This window comes from Chenopodium quinoa, unplaced genomic scaffold (assembly GCF_001683475.1).
Source record: "Chenopodium quinoa cultivar QQ74 unplaced genomic scaffold, ASM168347v1, whole genome shotgun sequence".
In the NCBI taxonomy this organism is placed as follows: Eukaryota; Viridiplantae; Streptophyta; class Magnoliopsida; order Caryophyllales; family Amaranthaceae; genus Chenopodium; species Chenopodium quinoa.
In genome coordinates, this window is record NW_018742738.1 from 10,383,840 (window position 1) to 10,398,776 (window position 14,937).

General features: G+C 29.6%; 1 protein-coding gene and 1 pseudogene across 1 annotated transcript; both read left to right on the forward strand.

The window, feature by feature from the left end:
- The first annotated feature begins 5,435 nt into the window (after window positions 1–5,435).
- LOC110724026 lies at window positions 5,436–9,166 on the forward strand (annotated as a pseudogene).
- Window positions 9,167–9,916: 750 nt separating this feature from the next.
- LOC110724027 (lysine histidine transporter 1-like) lies at window positions 9,917–14,341 on the forward strand. Its single transcript, XM_021903429.1, has 7 exons — window positions 9,917–9,984; window positions 10,772–11,155; window positions 12,819–13,212; window positions 13,307–13,412; window positions 13,743–13,834; window positions 13,918–13,986; window positions 14,084–14,341. Exons 1-7 carry the CDS (start codon window positions 9,932–9,934, stop codon window positions 14,180–14,182), a joined length of 1,197 nt encoding a protein of 398 aa, XP_021759121.1. The 5' UTR covers window positions 9,917–9,931; the 3' UTR covers window positions 14,183–14,341.
- The last annotated feature ends 596 nt before the right edge of the window (window positions 14,342–14,937 follow it).

A 14,937-nucleotide genomic window follows, 5' to 3' on the forward strand; every position in this document is an offset into this window, starting at 1 on the left:
TGAACTAGCACACCTGAAGTGTGGTAATGCAAAAGGCTACAACGATAAGAATCCTTGGAACAGGAAAGAAGCACTAATTGACAATGACAAATTTGAGAAAGCTAAGTGACACATTTTATGTATATCCTGAAGAGATCATTTCTAATACATTAAAATGTGATATGATTATATAAAGTACTCTAGAAGAGTATAGAATATTGTCCAACAAGGTTAACATATATCAAGATTACAATCAATGCTTCAGTGGAGTATGAGTATTAGTTAATTGTCTTGCCAATTGTAGAAAGAAACACACTGGTGTACTTATATCACATCATTTTCATGGCCATTCATAAAGTATCTCTAATAAGGTGATCACCAATATTATAAAACTGATCATAATTTAAATACTAAAGCAAAAGTGATTGGATGTGATAATTAATAATTAGGCCATCCGGGGTTTAATAAATTCCCGTTATGAAAACCTAAAGTTTCATTTGATATGAAAGAAATAATGTGTTGACGCTCTCTCATGTTAAATATATGAAATAAATTGAATGGCAAGACATAACATTGAGATTGAGCTATATTTAGATTGTGATTTTTAATAGTTTGTGTAAAAAGAAAAGTTCAAGAGATAATATATTGGTCAATCTGAATAATTGGTGACCAGAAGTTCACTAGAATAATTTATATGTTGACAAATAATAGGTGACCAAAAGCTCACCACGTACAAATTATATGTGAAAATTTTAAGTAACTAGTGTTACTATCAATGTTTCTACTGATCCCGAAGATCACCACCTAGTGAAATTACAAAAAAAAAAAGTTTATATTTGTATAACAATTCTCTTGATTGGGGCTATTGTATGTCAGCACATAAGAAATAGAAAAGAAGGAAATTCAACTGCACAACATATGTCTCCCCATTGATGTTGAATTATTGATCTCCTGAAGAGAACAAATTGTGAAAGATTTAATAATAAATACATATGTATTATGCAATGTATAGTTAATGAAGAAATAATTTAAAATTGCTCCCTAGAAGAGATAAAAAAATTGTTTTAATATAATTATTCTGAGAGATAAATTTTGTTGATTATGTCCTCCCATGAAATGAATTTTATTGTAAATTTGTATACTAAGTTGGTGAAAAACTGTGATGCCCCTATATATGAGATATTTTACCAACTTAGGGGGAGAATTGGAGTAAGTTGGCAAAAATTAATTAAAATGATGATCCCTATATAAATAATGGTAATTTAAAATGTTTTCTAGCCAACTTTCGTCCATATGCTATCAAGATATGTTGCACATTTATGATTTGATTTGTATTCAGTTATGACTCATGTTGCATAGCGTTGAAGATACATTTTGGTCATATTAATTATGTGTATACATTGAGATAAAATCTTGCCAATTGTACTTGAATCACTACACCTGAAGTGTAGGTTGTATATGATCGGTTCCAAAATAAAGATATGTTTAATAGATATGATATTTGGCAAGATAGTGCAGTTAACACTAATAGTGTAATAGTATATAAATACCAAAGTGAATGAAATACCCTAAAAGTGGTATAGATATCTGAATTATTATTATAGATGGCCTATGATGTAAGAAAAATTATGATGGTACCAATGAAAAATGTATTCAGATATCATTGTCAAAATAGCATGCAAATTAAAATTGTACCTTGAGGAATTATATGATGATACCGGTATATGATGGAACCGATAAATAATGCATATGCATGATATAATGGACTAGTGAATAAGGGATCTGAAATATATGTCCATTTTAATGTCGACATGATGATAATAATAAAAGTTTATCATGGACCAGAAGTCCAAAGAAATATGGATTTTTAAAATCCACACTGTACAGTGTCTTGCATTATTTCGAGTCTTATTTATGTTCATATGCATGCGTGAGTCTTAGGTTTTTGGATTATTCATTGCATATGTTCGAAGTTGTAAATGCATTACTCATTGTATAAGTTGTTTATCATATTTTTATATATCATATTGCATGCTTTATTTTCTATATAATAATTGTGGTGTATGTCAATGTTCATTCAAAGTATAGTAAGACATATTTACAACTTTGATGGAAAATTAGAAAGAAATACTTATGTTCCTATGGGCTTATACTTGTGATGAAAATATTGAAAACGTCGATTTAATAACATGTTGTGAATCATGTAAGAAGAGTTCTTGAAAAACTTATATACGACGTTTTTAAATAATCAACTCTACAAATTTTTGAATATTACAATTATCAAACTCTTGAAAATTTTATGTGACTACATCATTGACATCTCAACCTGAAGTTTGGGTATATAAGAGTTAGTGAGATTTACTATTTCTATACGCAGAAAAATTATCGTGTAGTTAATTATGAAACTTCTAAAGAAACGGGATACTTATGCGTGAGACTGTTTCTTATGGTCCAGAAGAATCATGATTAATGTATATAATTGCATATGTTATATTATAATTCATATGAGATTGAAGAACGACATTAATAATGTCAAGTTTTGTCTATTAATGAATGTTTAATCAAATAATAATTATCAATTTCTATTATTAACGACTTCCAGAAGAAGTCATAACTGCATAAGTTTAATTTTTAGATATAAACACAAGTATGGTGAAATGAAGACACTTCACATGTTCACGTGAAAACCTGAAGAATTGAAGATGCAACTTCAACTTAGGAGAGTCGAAGATCAAGGAATGATACTTTACTTACTACATATTAGACTCAAGTACAGTTGTATTCAATAGGGGAAGAAAATACGCGCTGCACTCTTTTTCCCTTGACCATGGTTTTGTCCCAAATTGGGTTTTCCTGGTAAGGTTTTTAATGAGGCGGCATCTCGAGCGTATTACGAAGAATGATGTACTCTTTTTCCTTCACTATGTTTTTATCTCACAGGGTTTTTCTTAGTAAGGTTTTAATGAGGCACAGTCTTCGATAATGGACATCCAAGGGGGAGTGTTATGAAATATTTGTGGATATCCATTATCCTCCTTTGTATCATTCCGGAACAATCTAGATCTAGGGTTATCCAATCAAACCCTAATATATTGTATGTATATATACACCTTATCATATGGAATAAGATACACAGATTTATTCTCTCCTCAATTCTTCTCTTATTCCCTTTATTTCACAACAAAGATAATATTTTATATTTAATTAATTTAAACTGGGAAACCTCATTCGTCAATTTTGCTTACGTGTCATTTAAATTATTTAATTCTAAAAGAAATTAATAATCTCGTATTTAATTGGCTACCACTAAAATTTATTATTTTATTTGGCGCGCTAAAAAAATTAAATCCTACGTGGCTCTCTAAAAACTCGGGAAAAAACATATATATATATATATATATATATATATATATATATATATATATATATATATATATATATATATATATATTAGATTAAAACCTTAGTACCATCCAAATAAATTCCTGAACTCTAAATAATTTAATATAATTTGCTCGTCATTAAATTGTTTGTTCACCCCTAAAAATTGTATACGTGATCCATGTCAATAGACAACCTAACTCTCATATAATGATTAATGACCAAACAGATTATTCCAACAACAAAATACAGAGTATGTTGAAAGTTTAAAGAAAGTTTAAAAGACATGTTTAAAATAGAACCCACAACCAATAACACAAATACGATGAACAAATAACAAAGTAAAACCATGGGACAATGATCCTTGTTTCATTATATAATTGCAACATTTAAAGTTATATCACCCGCGCGCAGGAAAATATCAAAAATATCATTAACAGACCCACAAATTTTTTTATAAAAAATGAAAGAATTTGAGAATTGAAGACTCAAAGTGTAGCATTTGATACGTATAAAAAGCTCACACGCTCCTAGTAATAAAAATTAATTCAAAAGCAAGCAACAGTAAATTTAAAATTAATTGCATAATACTTGGTATGAGAAATCAAGGGCTACAAATCTTCTAACTTCTAACAAAGTAATTATATTAAATCGATAGAATCATAGTCCAGTGAGGTAATTTGAATGAGATGATTGAAATTCAAATAGAAAATCAAGGAGATGTAAATGGAGAAGTTGCATAACCACTGTAATTATTTTTATTTTTAGTTCAAAAAATAAGAAATTAAACCACTATGAAAACATGTAACAATAAAGTATGATCTAAACTAAATTCTAGATTGATATGGAAGATTCAAATATACACGTACCACAAATTTCATAAAATAAATTGATAAAATGCAATTGAAATTCAGATACATTATACATGCTTCAGTCGTTCCGATACCACAAATATCAAAACTACAAGAATCATCAATAATCGATTGCACAAAAAAATCAGATGATAAGTAATGACATACATCAGAAGAATTGGAGTTAATTAGTTCACAAAGGAAGATCTTGAGCCTATTGCCTGGATTGAGAGGAGCTTTTAGGGGGTAATGATTAAGAGGGAAATTATTAGGGTGGACTAATTTAAGGAGGTAACAATTAAGAGGGACTAATTTCGAACAAATCAAACCGTCAAATATAATATACACAACAAGCAGGAAATTAATTCCAAAAATTATGAAGCAATTCAGTTACAACATGAAAAAATCATTAAAAATAATTAACCCAATAAAATCATGAAATAATTTCCAAATTTAAAAAAATATCATGAAATAAAAGTCAGTTTTTTTTTTAAAAAAAAACAAATAAAAGTCTGATTAACAAACATGAAATCAATCCCATTATTATTACTCCGTAACCCCTTTCAATCTTTCCTTCTTTCTTTCTTTCTTTTTTTTTTTTTTTTTTTTTTTGACAGACCCTTTCAATCTTTCATACCGTAACTTGTTTTTGACAGACACTTGCATTTTTTTTCATCAACAAATAAATAATCACTAAAAAAAAACTTAATTTTTTTTAAATGGATCACTAAAATCGTATAATTCAGCAATACAACCATGATTTTTACTAGCAATTGAATAATATAGGTACTACTAAGTTCTGAGAAACAATTATTCAATCAAAAAAAAAATCTGCAAAACAAAAATAAAAAAAATAAAAATAAATTAAGCACTAAAATCTGCAATGAATTGATAAACATAAATTATTACCCAATCTTATAATAAAATCAGCAAATATTGCATGCACACTTCATGAATGGATGAATTTCATAGATCTGCAATTACAAGAGGTCGAAGAGGAGAGAGGATGAAGCATTACCCCGAGATTCATTACTCTCTATTTGAAAGAAAGTTTGTTTCTATGGAAATTAGAGAAAATTTCTTACCAAAAATATATATTTATGGTTGAAAAATACTAATTAAACAAGGTAAAATCCGTATAATTTACTTTTAGTTTTCAATTTGTGCTGAATTATTATGCTAACATGTCAGCAATTAGAAAAGCCTAGTCTAAATATAATTAGAATTATATATACGACATTATCCAAAATGCAAATATGGAAATAATTCAATAATCTTATAAAAATTTAGACAACAATTCTGAACGATTAGGACACCCATCAAGCATCAACTACTTCTGTCTATATAAACCCAGGAATTGAACTCGTAAAAATCATATTGTCATCATACAAAGTAGAATATTAAAAACTAGAGAGCACTTGCAAAAATCATACTACAAAAAAAACTAAAAAAGTCAATATAATTAATCATGGAGGGAGTAGAGAAGAGCGAAAACACTAGCTTCGACATAGAAAGTGGAGGAGAAAAGAACCAAAACGTGATTATTGATAGCAATATTATCGTTGGAGATAAGAATGAAAACGCCGGACATGATAATAATGTTAACAACGAGCTTCCGGCAACCTCGAACCGAAAGGGGAAGTGGTGGTACGCTGCCATTCACAATGTTACCGCCATGGTTGGTGCGGGTATTCTCAGTTTACCTTATGCCATGTCTCAACTTGGATGGTATGATTTTTCTTTCCTCTGCCATGTTTTTTTTTTAATGCAACAAAATAATGCAATATCAATCACAATTATTGTTGCACTACAAATTAAAACGATTAAGCAATGATTTTGGGAATTTGTCTCTACACGATTTTCATTCTCTTTCCCTAAGAAGATTTTCTTTAATTTCTCGCGGTATACTTGTGTTTTTTCTTTTTCGCGGTATAATAAAAATATGAAGATATATGAGTATTCAGAACGAACATATAATATTATGTCTATGACTCATAAGTGATCCAATAAAATATGAATTAGCAACCTTTTCATTTTGGATACTAATTGATCAATCTGTATTTATTTTTGACAAATTCAATATTGTTATAAATTAGTAATGTAATAAGATTGAATATCATTATATGATACGGAGGAATTTGATTTTATTATAATAAAAATATATAAACATAAGTAAAATATAGTTTAGGAGATTGTGTACTCGTATGATTAGTTTCTATAATAATAAAACAAATGACATTGAATGAATGTTTGTATTTCAGGGGTCCTGGTGTGACAATTTTAATACTTTCATGGATTGTAACATTGTACACACTCTGACAAATGGTGCAAATGCATGAAATTGAGCCTGGAAAGATATTTGACAGATATTATGAATTGGGACAACATGCTTTTGGGGAAAATTTTGGATTATGGTTTATAGTCCCACAACAAATTATGGTTCAGGTTGGTTGTAATATTGTGTATATGATAACGGGAGGAACTTCCCTATAAAAGTTTACAATATTCTAGTACCAAATGGAACCCCAATTAAGCGTACCTACTTTATCATGTTATACGCTTTAATTCAATTTTTTCTATCCAACCTACCAAATTTTAATTCAATCACCGGAATCTCCTTCATTGCGGCTATTATGTCTCTTAGGTGAGTTTTCACATCTTTTAATTGCATTGATTCTAACTTGAGTTTTTTATTTGTCTTGTAAGTTTTGAGTTTTGAAATTTTAACACCATATTATTAATGGATTGGAACTTGAGTTTGAGTTTTTTTTTTTTTTCGAACGGGATTTTGAGTTTTGAAATTCTCATTAGCATGTTTTTTTTAAAGAAAATTGTCAACAGTTTATTTATTTATTTAATGATTTTGTAATTTTGGAAATACGTATACATATAAGTAAATTTAACTTTAACCAAATATTAATGGATTTCAATTTATCAATTGAATTTAATATGTTTTACTCCAGAATTTTAAATTTATAGCTAGTTAAAATGTCTATGTTATTTTAAGAGAGAGTAGATATTTTAATTTGTTAAAGATTATTTAAAATATTTTGTGTTGGATATTGACTAAATATTTTTCATTAAATCTAGCTATTCTGCCATCGCTTGGATAGCTTCATCTATAAAAGGAGTGCAATTGGATACAAGTTATTCGAGTAGGTATAGCACTAATGCAGCTCAAATCTTTGGATTTCTGAGCGGGTTGGGAACAATTGCATTTGCCTTTTCTGGGCATAATGTAGTATTGGAGATTCAAGCTACGCTTCCTTCTACTCCAGAAAAACCTTCCAAATTATCCATGTGGAAAGGCTCATTAGCTGCCTACATAATGGTGATGCTATGTTATTTTCCGGTAGCCATTGTTGGCTATCTTGTATTTGGAAGAGTGGTGGAAGACAACATTATGATATCACTCGATAAACCTGATTGGCTCATTGTTAGAGCAACTACAATGGTTGGCTAATTCATATAATAGCTTGTTATGTCAAATCATCTTTGTAAGCTACAATAATTCTAGCTATTTGTTGCTCCAATGGTTAAACTAGTTATAAATTAATTTATTTTTAAATTTAAAATATTTTTTATCTAATAAATATCTACCAAGCTAATTAGCTCTACAAAGCTAATTTGCTTGCCAAAGCTAATCAGCAAGATGTGCAACAATGGTATAGCTATTAGTTTAAGAATTTTAATATTTGCAAGCTAGTCCCTTTTTTCAACCATTGGAGTTGCTCTTATTGCCAATATCTTTGTTGTTCTACACGTCATTGGGAGTTATCAGGTATTTTGAAATATAAATTACTTTATTATTTTTTTTTTCAAATCTTTCATTAAAAAAAAACCTAATAAATTTCTATTATTAGGTTTATGCAATGCCAATGTTCGACATGCTCGAATCTTTTATAGCGCAAAAAATGCAACGCAAATTAAGTAACATGCTTCGCCTAGTAACCCGTTCTATCTATGTCAGTAAGTTGTTTTTGTTTTTTTTTATTTTCTTTTCATATATTCATTTTATCAAGTAGGTAATGCTTGTAAAAATAAAAAATAAAATACAAATGAAAACCACTAAATAATCGTAAATCATATTCATTTTAAGAAAAATTAACTTTTATAATAGTATTAATTGTCAATTTTTAAGATGGAATACTTTTACATTATAATTCATTGTAATACAATAACAATAATAAAATTATTATATGATACCTTTTGCAGGAATTACTATGTTTGTGGGAATAGCGTTTCCATTTTTTGGTTCTCTTCTTAGCGTACTATGTAAGTTTATATTTTCAAATCTTTCATCATTTTCATATATTGTTTTTTTTTTTTTTTAATGTGTCTGATATTATATTTTACTAATACATTGTATATGTTTTACAGTTACCTTGCATAATGTGGTTGATAATATGCAAACCCAAAAGATACAGCTTATCTTGGTTTTGCAACTGGGTAAGTTTTTAACTTCAAATTTCATTAAAATATTTTTTTTTTCACTTATGTTCCTATTTTTATACAAGTACTTATTCTAATTTTTAATTATTTTTTTTACCTTGCAGTTCTGTATTATGTTTGGCGCATCACTGACGATCTTAGCCCCCATTGGAGCTATAAGAGATATCATAATGCAAGCTGGATCGTATAAATTTTTTTCTTGATCAATGTTAGATTTTAGTTAGGGATAATAGGACATTAAAAAATTTCAATCCCACCGATTTTTTTAGGGGATTATCTACTTCGTATATTTAGGAAATAATGATACACTACTTTATTTTCTAATATGTGTATTGTGTTCGATAAACAATGAATGATAATTTTTTCCAGAATTTTTTATTCACCATTTTTTTATTCACTTTTTTCCATAAATTATTTATTCACAATCAAATAATTTTGTTTTAATTAGAGTGTGGAATAGCTCAAGTGGTTAGAGCTTCCTTCCGATTCTAGGAGGTCCTAGATCAATTCTCACCCCCGCCCTTGTGGCTCTCTAAACACAAAAAAAAAAATATTGTTTTAATTATGTCTCTATTATAATAATTTTGTACATAATCTTTAAAAATAGTTGAATTTAAAGCACCTTTTTTTATAGTTCACAAATTATCAAACAAATAAATCTCGCTATCCAAATTTTTGTTATTTAACCATACTAAAAATGTGTTTAAAGACAAGTTAAATTTTTATTACGGACAAAAGCAGTACTATTTTTTTTTAAATGGACAAAAGCAGTACTATACTATAGTAACAGCATACTAAATATGGAGTGCTTAGATTTATTCAGCTTAGATAACCTTGTGTTTTTAACAAAAAATTATTTTTATATACTTCGTAATAATCAAAAAATTGTTTCGACCTCAGATTGTTACATGAAGGAAACTCCAAACAAAATATTAGTTAGAAGACACCTCAATAAACGTGTCTTAAAAACAGAAAACTTTAAGGAAGTTAATTAATAAACACACGTCTTAGCAATGGCTAAAATCCATATATATAAACTCAAAAATAGATTAAAATTTTCATAAAAAAAAAAAATGTTGTGACATTTGAAACAAATAAGTAGATGCAGCAAGAATTAAGGATCTATAATATTAACATAAACAACATCAATAATGGTGGTTAATGATAGGGAAAACGCAGAACATGATAATAATATCAACGATTGGCTTCCGATAACGTCGAATCGGACGGCAAAATGGTGGTATTCCGCTATCCACAATATTACTTGTATGGTTGGCGCTGGTATCCTAGGACTTCCTTATGCCATGTCTCAACTTGGATGGTACGTTTTTCGTTTCCAATCCCCATTTTATGTTCGATTGCTAGGTAATTCACATTTGCGTGTATATAAATCTAGCTTCAATTCATTTATGCTTTGAAAAATCACCTTTTAATTATATGATCACATTTGTTTATTGGGATCGTCATAATTTCACAAGTTTCTTTTACCAATCATATTATTATTACTAGTGATTCTAAGTTTTTTACGGGTGGTTTTAAATAAACAAATTTAAAAGAGTGGGCAAATTAATTTTAGGTGATTTTAGTGGTGGTTATTTACTATTGTTCTTAAAACTAATCTAATGATCAAATAGACAATTAATTAATTAAAAGTATACCATGATTAATTCTTACAAGAAGACGAAATTGTTATTTCTGCATATGTATTGTTCTAAAGATTTGAGTTGTTTGTCCTACAACTCATGATCAGGCGATCTAAAGTGGTGGATCATCTCATGTTCCCCTAGTGGCCTGGTGCGATCTGTAAGTCCAAAAATTAGAATGCATACATGTTTATATTTCGTTACACTTTTAACTTTGTGAAAGGGAAAATTTGCTTTTTTCTTTTAAAATATTTTTAGAAAAAATAAATAAATAAACCGACCTAGTAAATTAAACATCCTATTTTTGTTTTTGCCTTACATTGCACCTAAACTTTTGAAAATCGAAATTTTAGAATTAATTAAGATGCACGATAATAAGACACCTGAATTTTTAATTTAATGATCTTATTAGTGAAATATGATGATCGACGAACAAAACATGGATAATTGTTGTATGTGTTTCAGGGGTCCGGGTGTGACAATATTAGTATTGTCATGGATGGTAACGTTATATACATTATGGCAAATGGTGGAAATGCATGAAATAGTACCGGGAAAAAGGTTTGATAGGTATCATGAGTTAGGACAATACGCATTTGGAGACAAGGTGGGGCTTTGGCTTGTGGTGCCTCAACAAGTGATTGTTCAAGCAGGTTGTGACGTCATCTACATGGTAACAGCAGGAAGATCACTTATGAAGTTCTACAACATTAGTTGTCCTGACTGCAAACCCATCAAGCTCACATACTTCATCATGATGTTTGCTGTCGTTCAATTCTTCTTGTCTAACCTACCTAACTTCAACTCCATCGCTGGTGTTTCCTTTGCTGCTGCTATCATGTCCCTCAGGTAGATTGTTTATTCATGTTATTTATGGAATTGAGGGTTTAATGATGACATTTATAGGCTCATGGTATAATAATAATAATAATAATAATAATAATAATAATAATAATAATAATAATAATAATAATAATAATAATAATAATAATAATAATAATAATAATAATAATAATAATAATAATAATAATAATTAATTAATTAATTAATTAGAGGCCTAATTTGTACTCTCTCAAAATAATTGACATGTTTTAGCCAAGAACTCATATCCATGCATAACTTTGAACATTACTAAATGGAAATTACATTACTAAAATTTATAAAAATTTGGTATTATGAAATATATTTTATTACTAGCTATTTATTATTTAACAAAAAATAACATAATATTTGAGGTTAATTTTAGTTTAGTATGCAATGGTATGGTGTTAGGGTGACAATGGTGTATAAAAATACGGTATAAATTAAAAAATACAATTTTTTGTATGCAGCTGGTCACATGGTGCGGCAAGTGTTACTTGTAGGGTGTTACTGGTTTTGTCAGGGGGTGTTACTTGTATTTTAGGGTTACTTATATGGGTGTTACTGGTTTTGGTCAGGGGTTACTTGCAGGGTGTTACTGGTTTTGTCAGGGGTTACTTGTAGGGTGTTACTGGTTTTGTCAGGGGTTACTTGTAGGTGTTACTTGTATGGGTGTTACTGGTTTCGGTCAGGGGTTACAAGTAACACCAAACAAGTAACTCATACAAGTAACCCCAAAATTAAATACAAGTAACCTTAGAATACAAGTAACCCTAAAATACAAGTAACACCTTACAAGTAACCTCTGCCGCACCATGTGACTTGCCGCACTGAAAAACCTCTGATTAAAAATTAAATAGCTCAAAAGGTTAAACAAGCCAATTTTTTTTTTATTACGTGAGTATTGTACTGTTTAATTTTCAAGGATTCATTGCAAAAGGTGGATTTTGATATTTCAATAATCAATAAGATGATGCAATTTAATTATTATTACAATATCTAATTACTTTTTTGAAAATTGTGACTTGGAAATTTTGGATATGCTGATCATATTATTGGGAACTATAATGTAAAATTGTAAAATGAAGCTTTATTCACCCTTAAAAGAAGACATGCTTTTTTTTAACCTTATTAGGGCTCTTAGAGGGTCATGTAGGATACAAATTCTTAAATGAACTAGGTTCACACTAATTTATTATGGACCACCAACATTAGAGACAATAGGATTGTTTTATTAATAAAATAAAAAGATGACTATATTAAAATAAAGGTGATTATGTGAAATAAAAGTTAGTGTGACATTATAAAAGCTATAAGAGGTTAATTTTGTAAATGAAATTTTTAATATAATGGTCAATATGAATAATAAAGATCATTATGTTAAAATTAGGTCAATATTCAACATAATGTCGTAATTTAAGTTCATCATAGCATTAAAGGTCACACAAGTTTTTAAAAAGGTCACTATGTTAAAACTAAGGTTACTATATTAAAATTAGAGGTCACTATATGTTGAATATAATGTCAGTTACGTGTGTATAAACCTTAGGTCCATAATAATATTATTATGGACCAGGTCTACGCAAGATTTTCTGCATATACGATGCACCCTAAACTTAATTTTTAATTTGTATCATCATGATTATTTCAGTTATTCGGCCATTGCTTGGGTAGCTTCGGCACTAAGAGGAGTACAACCAGACACGGATTATGGTAGCAGGTATCACTCGAGTGCAGGGAATATATTTGGTTTTTTAAGTGGATTAGGAACAGTAGCATTTGCATTTTCAGGACATAGTGTTGTTTTGGAGATTCAAGCAACTATCCCTTCAACTTCGGAGATTCCATCAAAAATACCTATGTGGAAAGGATCTCTCCTTGCTTCTATAGTTGTGGCTCTATGTTATTTTCCAATTGCTTTTGTTGGTTACCTTGTGTTTGGTAACAAAGTTGAAGATAACATCCTCATCTCGCTTGAGAAGCCAGGTTGGCTTATCGCCTCTGCCAATATATTTGTTGTTATTCATGTAATCGGTAGTTATCAGGTACAAAATTCGAAACTATGGTTTTTAATTGTTAGCATGTCTTATATTTGAGAATCATTTCATTCTTCTTACTATAGTTTACTCCTATTTGTAGGTATTTGCAATGCCAATATTTGACATGCTCGAGTCATTTCTTGTGCTGAGGATGAAGTGTAAACCTAGTAGCACACTTCGCATTCTAACTCGCTCTTCATTTGTTGGTATGTAGTATATTTATATCCACTTTCAAAATTTCCACCCAATATTGTTTCTTGGTAATAAAAATACACCATCATTGTGCAAGAGTACTTCTTGATCTTACAAAGAAGGCCTTATAAATGATCATAATTGGATCAAGTTAATATTTTATTCATTGCTTAATTACTGACGAGATATCTAGAAATTTAATCATAAATATATACTTGTATTAGAAAACATGATTTAAAACACAAAATGTAGTTCTTTCACTACTATGTCCTACTAATTCATGACAAAATAAGTATATAAAACATTAGAGTTGTTGATAACAATTTTTGTACTCTTTCATGCAGCCGTAACCATGTTCATTGGGATAATATTTCCATTCTTTGGCTCGCTTCTAAGCGTCTTAGGAGGAATAGCCTTCGCACCCACTTCATATTATGTGAGTCTCTATCACTACACCATATACTAATGCTATCAAATTTGCGAAGTTGATCACACATTATCATTTTACTTGACTTGCAGCTTCCTTGTATTATATGGCTAATAATATGCAAACCCAAGAGATACAGTTTATCCTGGTTTTGTAATTGGGTTAGTTCTCAGCTCCAAGCTCTATCTTTATACAGTTACGGGGTATTTGTTTATATTTTCAATTGAGTCTTATAAACTTTATCATTTATTATTGCAGTTCTGCATTGTTTTCGGCGTGTCCTTGACAATATTATCTCCCATTGGAGCTGTAAGGGATATCATAGTTCAATTCAAAACTTATAGATTCTTCTCTTAAGCCTTAACCACTTCTCTGTTTGGATCCGGCTACTTTTTTTTAGCGGATCATCTTGTGGTTAATATGTAATGATGCACTAATGTTTAATTTGACGTAGTTATGTAGGAAAATTGGTTTATAGGCAACCTGATGTGTAACAGCGAATTCTTGTAGTACTAATTTAATCGCCTCTCCCCAAGGTTTCACATTACAAGGGGAGTTTTTCTTAATTGGTTTGTTATTATACCGTGATCACTATGGCCTTTCATGTTCAAACGTTAGATTAACGCAACTACGCAAGTTTTGGTTGTAGTACGGAGTAGTAATGTCAAGGTGTCAAAAACTGACCCAACTCGATCCAATCCGAAGGTAATTCAATCCAGTTTTGACTTGTTTATGTAGGCACAATAATTTAACATGATTCAAATTCGAACTAGATTTATTCCGACCCGACTCAATCGAATTTGACTTAGCTACCCAAATTGACACCAATATATTTCTCTCTTTATCACTATTTATCACTAGTAATCTTTACAAGAGCTTATAGTTTTGTACTCATTGAGCAATTTAATTTAAAGTGTGGGTTAGGAAGGGTGAAGCGGGGCAGCCTCTTCATATCCTTAGGGCTGCCTCAGAGCCCCTATATTTGGGGTTATGGACCCAAGCATGCCAATGATTTAATAATAATATGGTTTAAATGTTTAATCATATTTGAAACTTTCTTATATGGTACGGAGTACACAAATATTAACACCTAAGGTAGTAAGGTCATAACA

Excerpts from the sequence above, each read along its gene's own strand:
- LOC110724027 (XM_021903429.1), top strand. The coding sequence starts at position 9,932 with ATGGTTGGCGCTGGTATCCTAGGACTTCCTTATGCCATGTCTCAACTT. Across the intron at positions 9,985-10,771 it reads GCCATGTCTCAACTTGGATG|GGGTCCGGGTGTGACAATAT; the intron begins GTACGTTTTTCG and ends TATGTGTTTCAG. Across the intron at positions 13,987-14,083 it reads TATCCTGGTTTTGTAATTGG|TTCTGCATTGTTTTCGGCGT; the intron begins GTTAGTTCTCAG and ends TTATTATTGCAG.